The sequence below is a fragment of the Trichechus manatus genome, unplaced genomic scaffold (assembly GCF_000243295.1).
Source record: "Trichechus manatus latirostris isolate Lorelei unplaced genomic scaffold, TriManLat1.0 scaffold00146, whole genome shotgun sequence".
Classification (NCBI taxonomy): domain Eukaryota; kingdom Metazoa; phylum Chordata; class Mammalia; order Sirenia; family Trichechidae; genus Trichechus; species Trichechus manatus.
The window spans coordinates 1,913,505-1,931,508 of record NW_004444082.1 but is presented as its reverse complement, the minus strand read 5'-3'; the positions used below and the strand labels follow the sequence as shown (position 1 = coordinate 1,931,508).

The 18,004-nt window shown below is 44.6% G+C and overlaps 1 protein-coding gene across 2 annotated transcripts in view; it reads right to left on the bottom strand.

Moving 5' to 3' along the window:
* The window catches only part of PTPRM (protein tyrosine phosphatase receptor type M), a 746,511-nt gene that overhangs the window by 32,216 nt on the left and 696,291 nt on the right, over positions 1 to 18,004 (bottom strand). For both annotated transcript variants that reach the window (XM_004385786.3, XM_012558215.1), the window contains 8 exons: positions 14,841 to 14,957; positions 10,063 to 10,217; positions 9,675 to 9,810; positions 7,696 to 7,845; positions 6,673 to 6,846; positions 5,553 to 5,684; positions 2,038 to 2,163; positions 83 to 246 (listed from right to left, as the gene is read on the bottom strand). In XM_004385786.3, the coding sequence (XP_004385843.1) occupies positions 83 to 246; positions 2,038 to 2,163; positions 5,553 to 5,684; positions 6,673 to 6,846; positions 7,696 to 7,845; positions 9,675 to 9,810; positions 10,063 to 10,217; positions 14,841 to 14,957 (1,154 nt within the window). The remainder of the gene's footprint in view (positions 1 to 82; positions 247 to 2,037; positions 2,164 to 5,552; positions 5,685 to 6,672; positions 6,847 to 7,695; positions 7,846 to 9,674; positions 9,811 to 10,062; positions 10,218 to 14,840; positions 14,958 to 18,004) is intronic.

Genomic DNA, 18,004 nt, shown 5'->3' with positions numbered 1-18,004 from the left:
TCACTCAGCCCTACTTATTTCTTATCCATTTATAGTGAAACAAAAGAGTGAGCAGGAGGTCAGAGTGGACCTCAGCACTTACAGGCAGTGCACGACCGTGCGGCCTTCCCCACCATTGTACTCCTCCTGCCACTTGTCCACCTGGCGGATGAGCTTCAGGAAGGAGCGCTTAGACACCGGCGTGTCCCTGTACATGGGCCAGCCCAGGAACTGGAACTGCTGCACCATTCGATATCCATCTTGGGGCTGTGGAAAGTCAGGGGACCGTCAAGGAGCCAAAGGAAAAGGCATTATTTACTTTATTGAATTCCAGCGAGCTGATTCCCCTTACTGGATCATCTCGTCAAAGCAGGACGTTATTAAAGGGGAGTACTGCCTATAAATAATGTAGCTAGCGACTACGGCCTGAAGAGTTATGATTTTTAATCTCGATCTGTTATAAAAAACTAGGTGCTTTAAATGACAGGCCAGACAAACAAGAGTGAAGCAGAACACTCACAACTTTGCGAAAGCCAAGGGAAAAATAACATAAGCAGGATAAGCTGGACCACACTGTGCATTAAGTGGGAAAATGGCTTTACTTTAATTACAAGGAAGTTAAAGAATAAATTGTAATCTGAGATGTTTGCAAGCTCAGTGTGATACAGATTACTCTGTGTTTACTATGAATATAACATGTTTTTGCTTATTGGTGTGAACCTTGCTAATATATTAATCGTTAGTTAATCTTTCATCATAATTAAATGGAATTGCAAGATTCAAAAACGTGTTATTTATCTTGTGTAGAAAAGCAACGCCACCGTTCTGCTGCAACCTGGGCTAAGCCCCTGTGGACTCAGCAGCACTGGGCCCAGCCCCTTAGCTCTTTCTTGCCCCCTTCCTTCTCCTGGCTGCTCCTCCTCCCTCACCGAGCTCTCCGTCTCTGCCTCGGCCTTCTTTTCTCTGATCTCTTACTGATGGGGGCCCTAAGCTCAGTCCTTGGTCCCCTTCTCTTTTCTCTCTCTATTCCCTTCCTTGATGATTCCATTCAGCCTCCTGGCTTCAGATACCACCAGTATTCCAGACAGTCACAGATTTGTATCTCTAGGCCAGACCTTGCTCCTGAATTCACCCTCGAACACTCAGCTGTTGACTCGCTATTTCCACTTGCATGTCTCAGGGTCATTCCGAGCCTGATATGCCAATTTTGAACTCCCCATCCTCTCCCCGTGCTCCTGCACCCCAATCCTGCCACACCCTCGGCTTCTGTAACTCAGTGCTCGTTGACCTGCCTTCCGAGTCATCTGCACACAATCTCAAGGGCCATCCTTGACGCTGGCCTTTGGCTCGACCACCCCTTGGCATCTCCCCACCTGCTGGCACTCTGGTCCTGGCCCTGGTCCCGTCCCACGGATGACTGCAGCAGCCTCCTGGCTGGTCTCAGCCTGTGCAGTCTGTCCGCACGGAGGCCAGGGTGTTCCTTGTAAATATAACTTACAGCACGCGATTCTTCTACGCACAACCCTGTGATGGTTCTTTAGTTGCTCCCGCCTATGGCCCACACTGCCTACCCGCCTGACCTCTGCTCCCCAGCCCTCCCGCATGAACTGCTCTCGCTGGTGCTCCCACCTGTGCTTGCCGTGCTCCGGGACCCCACCAGGCCAGGCCCCGCCTTCGGGCCTGAGCACCGGCTGTCACATCTGCCAGAGTCCCCATCACGTTACTGCCTCACTTCCTTCCGGTCTTGGCTCAAACAGCGGGAACTATTTAAAAAAGAAGCCAGCTCTTCCTCCTGCTCAAGGCCCTAGCACTCTCTACCCCTTTGTCTTTCTATAGCATTTACAGCCTTCTAACACACTGCATAGTTTATTAGATCCATTATTTATTGTCTGTCTTTTCCCACGAGAACACAAGCACAAGGTCAGTGAGCTTGTTTGGTTCACGATGTGTCCCAAGCTCCGAGAACAGGGCTGGGCATCGAGCGGGCACTCTAAGTATTTGAGGAATGAGAAAACAACGGGAAGCATAATAACAAGCGACACTGGTTATAACTCTTACTCGGGCTGCATTGTAAATACGGAATATCCTGCTGATGATGTCCTCTTCTAAATCAGCAGAAACGAACTCCACCTGGATGGGGCCATGTCTGTGTACGCCGTTTTCTGGCCAGTACTGGGGACACAACTGAATTCAAAACACAGAAACACAGAAATGCAAGGTTAACAATAATGTTACTCTGAACGGTTTGAATAAGGCCAGTATAAACATTCAGTAATTCTTAGTACTTCATTGATTCACTTCATTGTCCTTTCTTTCCTTCTGGCAGGTGTAATTCAGGTCTTTTTTGTTGGCTGATTCCCCAACTCCCGCTGTCCTTCCAGTAGTTTTTCATTTGTTTTCCCAGAAAACCTCCTTTACTGATGAACCATCCTGCCTTCCTAGAAGGGCACGTGGATATGGTTCAACACATCCCTTTGTACAATCTCTTTTGTGTGCCGAAAGGAACTCTTATCAGGCCCTGGAGAGATGCCGCTGGCTACCATCGCAAGGAAGATGGCACGCATACCTTTCCACACGAAAATCTCCATCCTCCACTGTCTGGGCTCGCATCATAGTCCATAATCACTTTCGGGAACGGGGCTATTTTGTGCCATGTTTCAGAGCCGATAACAGTGTTGGGTTGCTTTTTCGTGTTCTGGTCCAAACCCTTCCAGTTCACATATCGGAAGATATAGGAAATGCTTTTCTGTTTTACCTGGAGGGGGTTTTAACTAAAAACACAATTTCCTAGGGTCTCAAACCCCAGGACCTGGCAATACTGGGTAACCAGAACTTTCGCACAAATGTCACACACAACTTTGCGTGGTATGAGTGATGCCGGGCCTGGCGGCATCCAAGAGAGGGGCTTCCATTTCCACAAAATACTATACTGCTCGCAAAAATACTGAACCCGGAGAAAGGCAGGGCAGAAGAGCCACGATGGAGATCTCTTCTCTTTAAACACCTTTCCTAAAAAGATAACCCTGAAACCCTAACAGGCATTTAAAGTTTGAAAGCAAACTTCTGTTGGGACTTGGTGTCCCACTGGCATTTTCTGATTTACCTGAGGGACAAATCGCTTGTGGTGAGGCAAGAGGGCAAGTACATCATTATTTTATAACCTGTTGGGCCCAGAGCAGACACAAAACATGTCACCTCATTTCAGGCACAATGATGAGTGACACTCTTTACACCACAAAAAGAGAATCTGCTGCTGAATCTCATTTTCCAAAGGCTCTAAAATCTCATTGTCAAAGGTTGACTTATGTCCAAGGTGGCGAGAAAGTTTTCAGTTAACAGCGGTTCACCGAAACAGCAATATTTTCTCAATTATGAAGAAGTTGAAGGTTCTGACTTTGTGATTAAGACTGAAAGTAGGATAACCAAGGGTGCTTTTATGTTATCTGAGTCTATGACATTTTATAAATTGCATTTATTTATTTTAAATAATACTTCCATGAAAGTTTTCCTTCTTTGCCAGAACTTCCTGATGACGAGTTCTAAAACTGCCTTGTCAAACCACAGCATGCTGATGTTTGTTTTCTTTCTGCGATCTGTCGTGTACCCATGGTGGAAACGAACAGGCATTACAAGGGGCAGGTGAGACGGTAAGAGAAGCCAGAACGTGCACGTGTGAACTGTCCTGCCTGCTTTCCTACTGACTTAGTTTTGCTTTCTGCTTCTTCCTAGTTCAACCTCCTCATTAAAAGGCTTGTCACTCACGCCAGAAATATGAATGGCCCAGGCCAGGGCCGGGCTCTTGGCATTCAGCCCTTTCTACCCTTTGCCCAAGTAAACTGGGTAGAAAATGGCTTAAATGGTGCATAACACATCCATGAGCCAGACCTATAAATATGTTGAAAGTTGAGTGCTATTCTTGTACAATTGCAAGGCTTTTACATGCAAATGCTTAGTTTAGTGTTCCCTGAGAGACTGAGTCCCAGCCCTCTCTTTCTCTCACTCTGAAAATCAGCTGTCTGCTGAACAGACCTGTATCCCTTTGTCTCATCTACCACAGTAAGCCAACCATTGGTGTTAATCCAGATAGTCTGGGTTTAGAATGCAGCTTAGAATCCAAACACTCCTGTTCAAAAAGAACACACTAAAATCATTAAAGTCTTGTTCACTAATACGAACAGAAACCGTTATATCCCTACATTTCCGGATTCACTTTAGGAAAGAAACAGGGCAATTCTAAAGAGACGTCACGTCCCTTATCCTGTAACTGTCTGCTAGTGAAGAATTCTGAACCAGTGAAATTTAACCCGTGGCACTTACGTTAGACAACCAGGCTCCTGGGCTCCATTCTGAGTTTTACGCTCCCTGAACCCAGGCACCTGCATGTGTTTATGACCATCTGCAACGTATCCTTCCGAAAGGATCAGTGGGACCAGTTCTAAATATTTAAGCTCCTTAAGCAAAAGGACTAGATGAGAACAAGAAGCAGCATTATTATTTCATTCACTAGCTTTCAGGGCAGAGTCTTAATGATATAATGTTGTGCTACAAACATAATTAAGAACAGTAGAGAATTGGGTGTGATGTCCATGCCATTTATGGGTAGATTGATGGCCACAAAGCAGATGTTAGGAAGGACACATCTTGTCCAGCTGGAAGCTGAAATAATTCAGACGTCTTTTTTTTTGTTTTTTAAAGAATTTCTCTCTATTAAATAGTAAATTAACTTGATTCCAGAACAAGTTCAAACTTTCAGTAACACCCTCCGTCATGGTGGTTACGTCTGTCATGGGTATAACCTAACCGTAAAGCATCAAATGCAACAATAAATCCTCCTCCTACAGGACCACTGAGCTAACGCTCACCTGTTGACTTCCTGTAGGAAAGCATTTCTAAGCCCATTACTGAGACTGAGTTATCACTGTCCAGTTCTTTCTCTTCATGTTTGAGAAGCAATGCAAAAACCCATTGATCATTCTGATCTTCCTTTATCTCTAAGCCCTAGTGTTAATTCTTTTCAATATCTTTACCAAAGGGTTGACAAAATTAATTACTGTCCCTTAAAATCATTTGCCTCTCTCTGCACCTCCTTGTCAGCTCCCCCATCTCTACCTGCAGGTTCCAGGTAAACCGTGCCAGAAAGCTCAGAAAGGCTCCAGGGATGGACCAAGGGCTACGTCACGAGGTGGAGCCCTTCCTTACCGCTCCCCAGTCTGCTCTGCCATCCGCTCTGATGTGTTCGGTTTCCTGTTTAGTTCTGACTTGTCCACTACCTTGTCCCCGCTCCAGTCGGTGTTCTCATCCTCTTGGGACAGCCTCACATCTGACTGCCGCCTTGCCCTGTCACTCCTACTCTATCATCTCTGCCCTTCTTTTTTGCTTTCTGCCGACTTTCTGCTCTCACCCCTGATTCCAGCTGGCTTTCACATTCGCATTTCAGCACTGCAGTTCTCAATCCTTGCTCGTGTCTGTGGCCTGGCGCCGGCGTGGTGCCTGCCCTTCTCACATGCAGACCAAGCAAACCCGGATGTGACCCTGTGGCACCAGCTCTGACAGCAGTAATTCATGAGTCTCACCTGGGCGGGATCCACATCATTTAGCATAACTACAGACGTGCAGTGATAATCCAGGACCAGCCTCCAGAAGTCTTTGACTGTGTTTGGCAAAGGATGCTGGGTGACTATGAAAGCCGAAGGCTGTTTATAGCTCTGCAAACACAAAGCAGAAAGATCCAAATATACCCAGGAAAATGTTACGGAAGGAAGCTATTTTGTACACATGGAAGCTTGTGCTAAATAAGCCTATTTAGCAACATATTTAGCAACTGAACATATTTAGAATTGTATCGCTATCATCAGCACCAAAATAGACTAAATATGAACCTATCTGCAAAATAACAATAATAAAATATTCTCAGTTTGAAATCAAGGAAACTTAATAAATAGCTCATACATTTTTGGTATTTCTAGTAGAAGGGTATATCACCCCATACATAATTATTTTAATGGAGAATATTTAACTTTTCTTTAAAAATTAAGCATAATTAAAATAGTTCTACCTTCCCTAAAATCTGCTTGTCATTTGTATGGGCAACGGTGCTACCTATTTCTGCTGTAAAAGGATGCAGTTGTCCTTTACAGCTCTGGGGAACTTCAAACAAATTTCAGTTCAGTTTTACTGATACCACACCGATGGAATTCAAATTTCCACGTGAGCTCTGAAAATATTCATTCACTTTTTCCATCCATTGAAGAGCAAGTGTTCCTTCAGTTAGCAGTAAATAGGCTGACAGGACAGAATGAGTAGTGTACGATCTGTACTGACAGGCAATTTTCCCCTCATGTTAATTACTGCCAAAGTTAGCAGGAAAGGGGGCTAAAATACGCTGTAAACCACATCATCCCACCTCACTGCCTCAGTGACTTAATAGCTGTCTATTGCTCTCTGGCCAGCAGGTTAAATGTAAGTGCTCCTGGAGTAACTGGGACATGTTTCATTTATCAATACTTCCGGATGCGTTGTCTCTGAGAGACTAAGTACCTCAGCCCTGACACAAAAACATGCGGGATCTGAAATGCGTTTGGTTGAAAAGATAGTTTGTATCAAAAAAGAGAAAACGAGTAGGTGAGTAGAACAAGAGGGCCTGTCCCCAGGAGAGAACATAGCTCCCTGTCCCTGTGCAGACGGAGGGCTTACGTCCATCAGGGCGGCGTTGATGTAGTTGCTGCTCTCCCCGTCGATGGTGATAAGGAAGGGCAGGCAGCGGTCTGGGGGCAGGACGTCCATGCACCGGTTCTTCTCGTGGTTCTGCGGCAGAAGGGCTATGCTGCAGTCCTCCACACGGAGCGTCGGCGTCACCATGTTCAGGGTCTACACGACCAAAGACAGACACGAAGACGAGGCAGCTCGGCATTTGTCTCACGTTCAGACTTGAGAAGACCCAAGTTTCCTGCAGCTAACTACAAGACAGTCCCCTCGCCCCCACAGGCGCACGCGCGCGCGCACACACACACACACCCCATACAGAGGGGCTCGGCCATGCACGGGTACATTGTCATTTCTCTTTTCGCTCCCTGGATCTTGTCCACAGACTGTGTCCATCAGACATAAGGGCCAGAGACAGAGGCATAGGGGCCACATGGATCCCTACGATTAAGAGCCATCGAGTCTGTCTAGAGCTGGACATCTGGGGATTTGGAAGGTGAGAGGCTGGGGAAGAGTTTGGCCCTACAGCCAGGTACATTTAGACAAAGCTTGAACGTGAGGAATTCAATGAAGAAATACTGTCCAGAAAGTCTTCTTAATGCACATTTCTATGGCTGACTGTACCCATGGTTACACTGTGAACAAGGGGTTCAGGGTGTGTGGGGATACCTCGCTGTTTGCTTCCAAGGGGGAATAAACAGCCCTGTTAGCCTAGTGGTTCTCAGCTAGGCTCTCGCTCCCGCCCGGGGACATGGGGCAATGTCTGGGCACATTTTTGGTTGTCACAGCTGGAGGTGGGGTGATGGTGCTACTGGTGTCTAGTGGGCAGAGATCAGGGATGCTGCTAAATGCCCTAAAATGCGGGGCAGCCGCCCAAACAAGCAATTATGTGGCCCCAAACGTCAACAGTGCTGAGAAGCCCTGGGTTAGTTCAAGGGTCCAAGGGCTGACCTGGAGAACCTTCACGAGGAGCAAGATTACTGCCAACCCGCCTCTCCCTTTGGTATGACTTACCCGGAACTCCTCTTTAATCTGGCTGGAGTTTGTCTGAGGGTCCAGTTTGTTCATATCATAGTACAGAGACCTGACTTGGGAAGCAGGGACAGACGTGTCTCCACAGAGACAGGCTTCCAGGATCGCATCGTGGATGAACACGTACTGCTCCTGGTGAGGCAGATGGGACTAGTTAGTGAGAGAGACCAAGGTGCCAGGCTGGAGGAGGGGGGAAGACACAGCAGCGGTCTAACCCCACAGGGTCCAGATACGGGAACATGGCTATGGCACACAATGCGTTCCTGACAGAAAAGAGGCCTGAGACGCTGAGCACCAGGAGACTGGGTATTCCAGTGTCAGGAAGCCGCTTCCTAACGGCACAGCTGGGCAAGTCACCTGGCTGGCAACGTGCGGTGGTACAAAGAGGGAGGGACAAACGGGCTCAGAGCCGCGGTATTTTACTGCCTGACTAGACACAAGCAGGCACTGATAAACATCAGAGCCAGCACTGTAACTCGATAATGTCCCGAGCACTCAGAATCACTCAGTTTAAAACATTAATTAATGTGATAATTACAGAAGCCCTTACAGGCACTCTCTAGCTTACGAAGGAGATCCGTTCCTAACTGTGCCTTTAAGTCGAATTTGTAGGTAACTCGGAACAGGCATACGGCTCTCAGCCTGACTTGAGCGCAAGAAAAGCTCAAAGCCTTTTTTAAGAGCTGCACATACAGCAAGCGAAGATGATCGTGATGAAGCATTTGTGTTTGAGTAGGGACTGGTTCAGTCTTTTCAAAGTGAGGGCAAATTTCCATAACATTAAAGGGCAAGTACTAGTCGGCCGTAAGTTGGATGTTCATAACATGGGGACTGCCTGCATGTGTCCATAGAACTCTTGTAGTACGTTAAATAAACCCACAGTTTGAAAACGGGTCCTCTCATTCTGAATTGGCACTGACTTGCCCTACAACTAATTACTACAGTTTTACCATATTGATTATAACTCTTTCATTACACTAGATGTAAAAAAGTCTCTTGTTACTTTTTAATTTCTATAAATAACTATAACTCTTAAGTCTCAAAAACAGCCACTTCTATACAACACCACCTTAAATAAGAGGACCCAGTGAGGAAATGGATGGGGCAACATTTGATCTACTGTAAAGTACAAATTAGAAATAAATTATCATTATTATCTTTAAAACAAAATATTCTCATTCCAAAGAAAAGAGACTGAGAGCAGCACTGACAGTTTCTACTCTTTCTTTATGTCTGTTAAAAAAAAAAAAAAAAGAAGAAATCAGGTTTCCCAGTGGCTTTTGTGAACTTTAATGCACAATCTAATAAGGTTCCTCATTCTCCTTCATGAATCATTTTGCAGGGGGTAGGTGTAATCCCTACTAAAAGTTATCAATTATTAGTAAAAACAGGAATTTCCTAGGAGCAGAACCTAACACTATTCCTCAACAACTTAAATTCCTGATACCCCTTGAATTCTAGCGGACAGAGTTACTAGGTGGCATATAGCACTTTTACACATCAGGACAGCCCCACTGTGCCAGCAACAGACAGGAGCTTTAGAGGCAGTAGGCTACTGTTCTTGCCAGCACCCCTGAAGAAGAACAAATATACAGGGGTTACCCTACAGCCACCTGGCAGAGCCTGGCTGTTCTCAGGAGTGGCCTTACTCTGGTTACCAGCTAGTTAAGATAAAATAATAATAATGTAGACACTATGATCTGGTCCCATGAATCAGATGCAGGGAGCAAATTTAGGCCTAGGGCTGCAGACAGTGTTACTTGGAAAACTCCTGGCCTTTTTGTTTGTTTATGAAAAGAAAAATGAAAGGAAGGGAGGAAGGAAGGACAGCAGGAAACAGGGATTTGCCAGGTGTATCATCTTTCCTTCTAGGGAGTTTTGCAGAGATAACTGCCTGGATTTCTTTCCTCTTGGTTCTGGGATGGGGACGGGGAGAGACACTGGGGAGCAGAGCAGAGTACCTCCGTCTGCACCATGTTCACCCTCCGTGAACGCAGCTCCCTGACGCAGTTATAGATGTCCACCACCCCTTCTCTTTCCGCCATGTCCAGCATGATGTCAATGACGATGAAACAGCCAGTCCGCCCTGCGCCAGCACTGAAGGACAAGAGGGTCTGTCAGTGGAAGGAACAGGGACCACTGTGCTGCTTCTTAACAAAACATTTTATTGAGGTGAAATTCAATAACACAAAATTAACCATTTAATGTGTACGACTCAGTGACAGCGCATTCACAATGCTGAGTAACCACCCCTCTATCTAGTTCCAGACATTTTCCTCACCCCCAAAGGAGACCCTGTGCCCATTAGCCACTGTGCTTCTCGTAAGAGGCCCTGGACACTCTGCTTACCTGCAGTGCACCACCAGTGGGCCTGCATTGGGCGGGCTCTTGGACTTGACCTGCCGGACGAACCCCAGCAGCCCTGTAGCGTGGTACGGGACCCCATGATCGGGCCAGCCAGTGAAGTGGAACTGTCTGATCTCCCGGATTTCATGAATGCCTCTCTGCCCATGACCACCAGCCACACAAGGAGGGGGACAAAGGAAAAGAGACAATAAGTAAGAACAACCAGGGCAGTGCAAAGCACCCCTACACTGTAAGCCTGGGGCTGGAAAACTCTGCACTGCCGGGGAAGACGGTCGTTTTTAGGTTCAATACACAATTAGAAAGCCGTAAGACTTAGGGAGACGTTCATGGGTGTGAAAGGGGAGGTGATGCTTGGGTAAAAAGCTAATTTACACGCGCAATTCCAGCAAACGGACGGATCTCTTTCATTCTTTGAAGTTCCCTTCTAAAACGTAGAACATGTAAAAAGTTTGTGTGTCCCTTAGAGCCTATGGAGCGCTGTAAGGTGAGGCACAGAACAGGGACCTAAAGGAACTGAAGGATATTAGCTACTGAAATGCATGACCCTTGAGTTCTGGGTCTTTCGTGTTCTGGAATCTCTTTGTACAGGGCCTCCAACAAAACAGGGACAGATTAGCCAATAAGCAAGGTATGCATGGGCTTACTTGTGCTTACTTACTCATCTGTACTGCATAATTTCACCTGTTTTCATCACAGCAAAGACGTGCTGAAACCCATGTGAAACTGTGCACTGCAGATGAGTAAGAAAGCACAAGTAAGCCCGTGTGTACCTTGCTTACTGGTCAACTGGCCCCTGAGGGGCACCCGTGGTGGGTGCTCAGAAATGTTGGCTATATGAATGAAGAGGGCTACTTCCCAGCTAGATACCTCAGGGAACTCATTTTCAGTGGCAACTCAGTTAGTTAGGTTTCTCCTGTAATTCAGGTAAACACTGAGCCCATTCATTCAACCATCAACAACTGGGGTGACTACAGGGCACGGCCTTCTGTCTGCAAACGGATGTCAGCTTGTGGAAAACAGGCAATGTGTACCATGGAAATCATAGGGTGTATCTGCTGGAATTCAATGTTAGATCAGTGAATTGGAGAGAGTCGCCTGGCCGTTGAACTGAAGGGAAGGCAAAAAGAATGATAACTTCAGGTTTTTCAGAATAATTAGGTTGATTTATATACCCAATTTTTTTTCTAGCTCTGAGTCTACATATCAAGACTGTGTTTTAAAGCAAAGGATTTCTTTGAATGCAAAAATGACTTCCAGAATCAAGGCTAGTGTACTTTGGGGACCAGATTTGACTTCCTTTCCTTATTCAAGGAGTGTTTTACCAGATACCATCTTTGTGTAAGGCCCTAGGTTTGGGGTTATATACTGTAAAATTGAACACCCACTAACCTTACCATGTTCACCATAAGTCATTATTCACATACATCAGTGAGAAGAGAAGAAATTCAGAATTTTTATGTGCTTTGAAACACTAGCAGAGGCAAACAATCACAGAGTTTAAGGTAAGATTTGTGTGCTATCAATGTGGTAGTACGTGTTAGTTTAATAGCCCAAAAATGCTGAGGCTTTATTTCTCTGGGATGCTATTCTTTCATGGAGTTTAAGTACTAAGGAATTATGCAGTCAGAAAGTTACAAACGAAAATCAACATTGTCGTCTGCTAAATATGCTCTGTGATTACAGAGTAATACTACTCGGTGGTTGGAGCCCAAATTTCTTGTTGCTGAAACCATGGAAACATTTGGTCATTTCCACCTCTCCATCAGAGGACATATGGTTGGCCATGAACACCTCCAAGCCTCTAGAGGGCTCTCCCCAGGGTCTCTGTATGGTGACTGTTCAGGGATGCTCCCAATTTGGTAACAAGCATCCCACCAACTGGGAAAGCTTACTTGGAATATATCTATTTTTTCCAAAGGGGACACTACTCCCCTGTCGTGTTTTTGCTTTGCTTCATTTTGTTTGCAACATGTCCCTTTCTGGCTTTGCTAGATTTCAGCTCCACCATCCCCAAGTCTTGAACCCCATCCATCATGAGATGGGCCCCTAGCTGATTTCTCTAAGACTTATTTTCTTAGCAAGGTGAATGTCAGTTTCCGATATCCAGAAAACGTGTTTCTCAAATAACCACCCCCCTCCAGTGTGTTCATGATTTACAAGATTAGCAAAACAAATTGTTCCTGAGCCAACTCCAATTCTTGTTCATTAACATGGTTTCTCCTTTTGCTCTTCTGTAATACATTTGGGGAAGAAAATCATAAGATGTGATCAGTGGCCACAAACCAAATACTTCCCAATTGGTATCAATGATATTTTGTCTATATTTTTTATTTTAAATTATAGCAAGTATTAATGATACATAAAAAGTGATAGTCACCCACTTTTCCATGTAATATAGCAGGAAAGAAGAGCCCAAGATGTACAATAGTGCCTAGCACAGAGTGGGCACTTAATCAGTATTTGTAAAGGGAATGAATCATGCTCCAAATGTCCTGTCTTTGAGGCAGTAGGACCACCGGCCCCTCTGAGCCCCAGGCGTTTCCCGGGCAGAGAGAATTCAGTGCCCATTGTCAGCTCCCTTCCTGCCCATTAGAGAAGAGGGACAGGCTCAGCAGAGAGCCTTGATCCACAGAGACCTGGGAACCGTCCTCCTCCAGATGTGACGGGCACCGTATGCTGTCACAATGTTGTTTAGCTTTGAGTCATCAGATATGTGGGAAGGGAAAGATGACAATCAGATGCAAAACAGGAATCCATCAGTTTTTCAAGCTGTAATGCATGCGTTTGTTTTGAAGAGTAAAGCACAAATCCGTTTTTTCACCTTTAGGTCCCCCACTGGAACATACTCTCAAAATAGAATCAGAATTGCAGGAATCTCAATTTTTTTCTTTCTTTTTCTTTCTCCTCTAATGAGAAAGTTTGAAGCCTATTTGAAGAGCTCCATAAGAGTACTAATGATTTGTTTTTCTTAAAGATTCCAATTGCCCGGTTAGAAAATTACTAACATGTCATTTTGATTTCCCCAAATGTATTAACAAGCTCCTCTTCCTCTCCTTCCTTCCCCCACCTCTTCACGGCTCGTTTAATGACTGAAATAACGGGGTATTCCAGACACATTTCTGTGCCGCTGGGGATGTGTGCGAGTACAGTAAGAGGTTAAAAAAAGAGCAAAGAAACAAACAAACCCTTCCTTTCGCAACAGACATGCATTTCCAGCTTATTAGAGAGCTGACTATTGTTCAAAGAACTCTGTGTTTAAGTGATGGCCTTTGGAGGAATTTTTTTTTAAAGAAAAAACACTGAGGGTCTTTTATCGCTATCTATTTTAATGCAGTTATTCATGAGTGCTCTTGCCAAGAGCCACACAAAAATCCTCCATGAGTTTTTTTTTTTTTTCCCAACCCTGCCTCAGAAGGAAAAAAGTGACATCAAAGCATGAGGCTCAGAACTTGAAGACTTGAGTCCCCAGAACCCCACATTCTTTGAAGTTTCCACGCCTCCTGCCTGCTTCTTTAAAAAGACAGGCCAAGAAAAAAATGCTAAATAGTATGAGAAACAGATTAAAATAAACCAAAGTCTTTGTGATTCTATGACAAATATGGATTTGCCAAGTAGGTAGTTCAAAAAATCAGGGCAAATCACCCAATGAGCAGATACTGCAATTTCCTTGACTTCCTAAAACTGCTCTTGTTAACCCCAAAGTGCATTTAGATGCAATGAGGATACAGGGTAGAGAGGAAGGCCCAGCGCCCAGCGCCCAGCAGTCCACTATGAGCCAGGAACTCCAAAGGGACCTGCTACTGTTGAAGGGGGCAGGTCTTCCTTGTTCCATGACAGAATGGCTATGTCCAGGGCTGATGTGCAGCACTCAGCTCTGCAGAGTCAGCTCTTGACATGAAGTCTGTAGACCTCAGAGACAAAAGCGGGTGTCCCCTTCATCACAGGCAAGATGAGGACTGAAGGCAGAGTGCTCAGCCACACCACCTCCACTGTCTCAACAGCCTACCTGTGATACTTTCCTGGCTGGACTGCGTTTTGCTTCACTTCCGGCCCCTCCCTATGTCAGCAGAAAGGGGGGAATAAGGAAATTCCCTTCATGCCCTACAGTGCTTCCCAGAGAAGGAGCCCAGCCATGCGTGTGGGGTGAGGCCGAGTAGAGCCCCCACACAGCACGCCCCGACTCCACACCAACAACTGCACAAGACTAAACTCAGATGGGAGTGAGCATGGCTGAACGTGTTGTTCATGTTAGAGTTTCCCATGTCTCACAGCCAATCAGCCAGCTGTGCTTCCAGGCAGGTCACTTCTTCCTGGAAAACCCACCAGTCCATGTTACACTGTAGGCTTGAGAAGTCTCAAGGAAGTAGAGGGGTCCCAGGAGGAGTTGGGCCCTGTTTCTCAACACTTGTACTAACCCACTAACGGGAAACCCATATGAACATACAACACGAAGGAAATTTATCAAACTATCTGTGAACAAAGAGAAACACATGGATAGAACAAAAAGGGTAACAGACAAATTGACATTATTTTTTGGTTTAGTAGCAAATTATAGAATCTTATGAAATGGGAATGACTTGTTAAGATGGAACTGAGCTCTTATAGGCCCTGAGGACAAGATGCAGTCTTGAGAAATGACTAGCTAGAGCTTACCTGCATTCAGGTGTGAGCACGTATAAGTTACCCTAGCTACATTACCAAGGCTAGTATAGTAGCACTGACATCTAACCAGAGCTTTTAGAAGCAGTATGAAAACGTACCTTTTCAACAGCAAATGTTCTTATCACATATTCTGCAAGGAGCTCTGTTTCTATCAGGGTCACTTTAATGTCTTTATAGATCTCTGTGTCATCCGGCCAGTACTTGCAGCATTTGACCTTGAGAAAACAACAAAGGACATGAAAGGTTTAGGGTTTTTTTCTGAAGCTCCCCCAGTGATGGGTCACTAGGATTTATAGGATAAAATCTGCACACACAAAAAAACGTAAGCTGTAAACTCAAGAGCAAGGTCTATTTTGGGGGGTAGGTCACTTATACCTTTTTTCTCTCCCAGAAGAAAACAAAATTTGAGTTATGGTAGGGGTAAACCTAGGAACATCGTCTGAAATCAAGACAAATTGTATTTATATATGCCAGTTACAGGAACCATTCATTTCCTGTGTACCTCTATTCAGGGGATGGCCTGGAAAAATGAACTATAAAAGGTAGTTGGCAATATTGTAGCTCCTCTGAATTTTAGGCATCTGCTATTTCAGAAATCGACTGACAATCTTTGAGGAGGGGTGAGCAGGACATCAGAGCCAAAGTAAAGAGTTTCTTTTTTTTTCTGAAGACAGAAGTGGCTATGTGGTTTTCCCAAGTGAGGACTGCAGATTGATTTTAATCTGAGTAAATTCAGTATATAAAACTGGATAAAATATGAACAGTCTCTTCACATTATCTGAAATCTCTAAGGATTTTTCAGGGGAAGCAGCTTGTTTGACTTGACCCTTCCTGGCAAACTGCTGGGAGAAGGGAACGGCTGGAGCACCTGGGCGGGGACCTGTGGCCATACCCCAAGACTATGTCCACAGCCTCTTCCAATCACTCTCTTCTCAATTCCTGGCAGTTCCCGCCATTCCCATAGTTGCCCCTCCATGGATGAATTTCTACGCTGGCCCTATTTCTAACTTCTTTTGTAAGCATCTTTCCTTGAATGCCCTGGAATCACCTGAAACGCAATACGTCCCGAAGAGAATTCTTTGACCAGCATCCTGACTTCCTATGTTAATGGCACTACAATTTTCCCAGCTTGTTGTTGTTGGTGGTGGTCTTCAAATCCGCCCGACTCATGGCGAGCGACCCCATGCACACACTGAACGAAACGCTGGTGGTCCTTCGCCATCCCCATGACAGGTTGTGGACTGGATCACATTGTGATCCACAGGACTTTCACTGGCTGACTTTTGGAAGTAGATAATCAGGCAAAAACTTGATGGTTCCTTCTCAAATCCAACCAGTCTCCAAGTCTAACTAAGAGTGTCTTTGAAATATCTCTGAAATACGTTTTCCAACTTTTTATTCCCTTGGCCACAATCTTAGTTCAGGCCCTGGTGACATATTCTTTTTTTAAACAACAATATTTTATTACGTTTTTGGTGAAGGTTTACATAGCAGTTTAGGTTCCCATTCAACAATTTCTACACAAGTTGTTCAGTGACACTGGTTACATTCTTCACAATGCATGAACATTGTCATTATTTCTGTTCTGGTTGTTTCATTTCCATTAATCTAGTTTCCCTGCCCCCTTACACTGTCACCTTTGTTTTAAAGTAAATGTTGACTGTTTGGTCTCATATGGGTGATTTTCTAAAGGAGCACAGTACTTATGGGTGATATTCATTATTTTTTAAGCCAATTTGTTATTTAGCTACAAGGTGATCTCAGAGGTTAGTTTTAGTTCAAGGTGTGAAGAGTATCTAAGGGCAATAGTCTTGGGGAGTCCTCCAGTCTCAACTAGTCCAATAGATCTGTTTTTATGTTATTTATTTTATTTTTTTTTAGAAATTTGAAGTTCTGTTCCACATTTTTCTCCCATTCTATCAGGCTCCACTACTGTGGCCCTGATTAGAACATTTGGTAGTAGTAGCTGGGCACCATCTAGTTGTTCTAGTCTCAGAGTAGATGAGGCCGAAGTTCATGTAGACTCTTTGTCCTGTAGACCAGTTTCTTCTTTGAGTCTTTGGTTTCCCTTTCTTTTTTGCTCCGGATGAGTGGAGACCAATAGTTGTATCTTAAATGGCCACTTGCAAGCTTTTAAGACCACAGAAACTACTCACCAAACTATGAGGTAGAACATAACTTTATGAACTATATTATTCCAGTTGACTGAGATGTCCCATGAGCCTATGGTCCTAATCCTTCAAACCCAGATATACAACCTCATGAGGTGTTTGCTGATGTCTGAGAAGTACCCGTAACTGTGCCCCCATGTGCTTTATTACACGTATGAATATCTGTGCATACAGTCACATAGATGCATATACATTCTGGTTACTTCTTGCACAGGCATTCTAAATGTATCAATACCAAAAAAACTTTCAAAAATGTAATCCCAATGGCATTTACTTCCTCTGCTCAAGAATCTTCTATTTCCAACTACTGCCCATGAAATTACATAGAAATTTTCAGGCTGGTACGTAAGGACTGGAAACCCTGGTGGTATAGTGGTTCAGAGCTATGGCTGCTAACCAAAAGGCCGGTAGTTCAAATCCACTGGGAAACCCTGTGGGGTGGTTCTACAAGGTTGCTATGAGTTGGAATTGACTCAACGGCAATGGGTTTGGTTTTCTGGTTTTATGCAAGGACTTTCACTTGGTCACAATAAGTATCTTCAGCCTTATCTTTCCCTACTGTCCTTTATACATGCATACATTTTATGTTCAGGAACAAGTGGTTTGCCCCAATCCCCATGATCCAAATTCTTCTTCTTGCCATTCCTTCTGTTTAGAATGTTTTCCTCCCATCCATATCTTCTCGGCTGAAAATTTTATCCATTCTTCAAGTATATCTCAAATGTCACACCCCTCTAAAGTTTATTCCATTCCTGTGGACTCTCTTTTTGATCCCCTGATAAAATGGGCTTATTCTGCTAGTGTGACACACTTCTTAAAATGCTTGATATTGTTGTTTATTGTCTAGCTGCATTACCTGCCAGGATGTAAAGGGCTCTGCTTTACAGGTAATTTCTAGCACCTTATTTCTAGTGCCTGGGTGGCACAAATGGTTTGTGCTTAACTCACCAAAGGTTGGCAGTTCACAGACAAGGATGCCCTTTATCACCACTCTTATTCAACACTGTGCTGGAGGTCCTAGCCAGAGCAATTAGGCTAGAAAAAGAAATAAAGGGCATCCAAATTGGTAGGGAAGAAGTCAAAGTATCTCT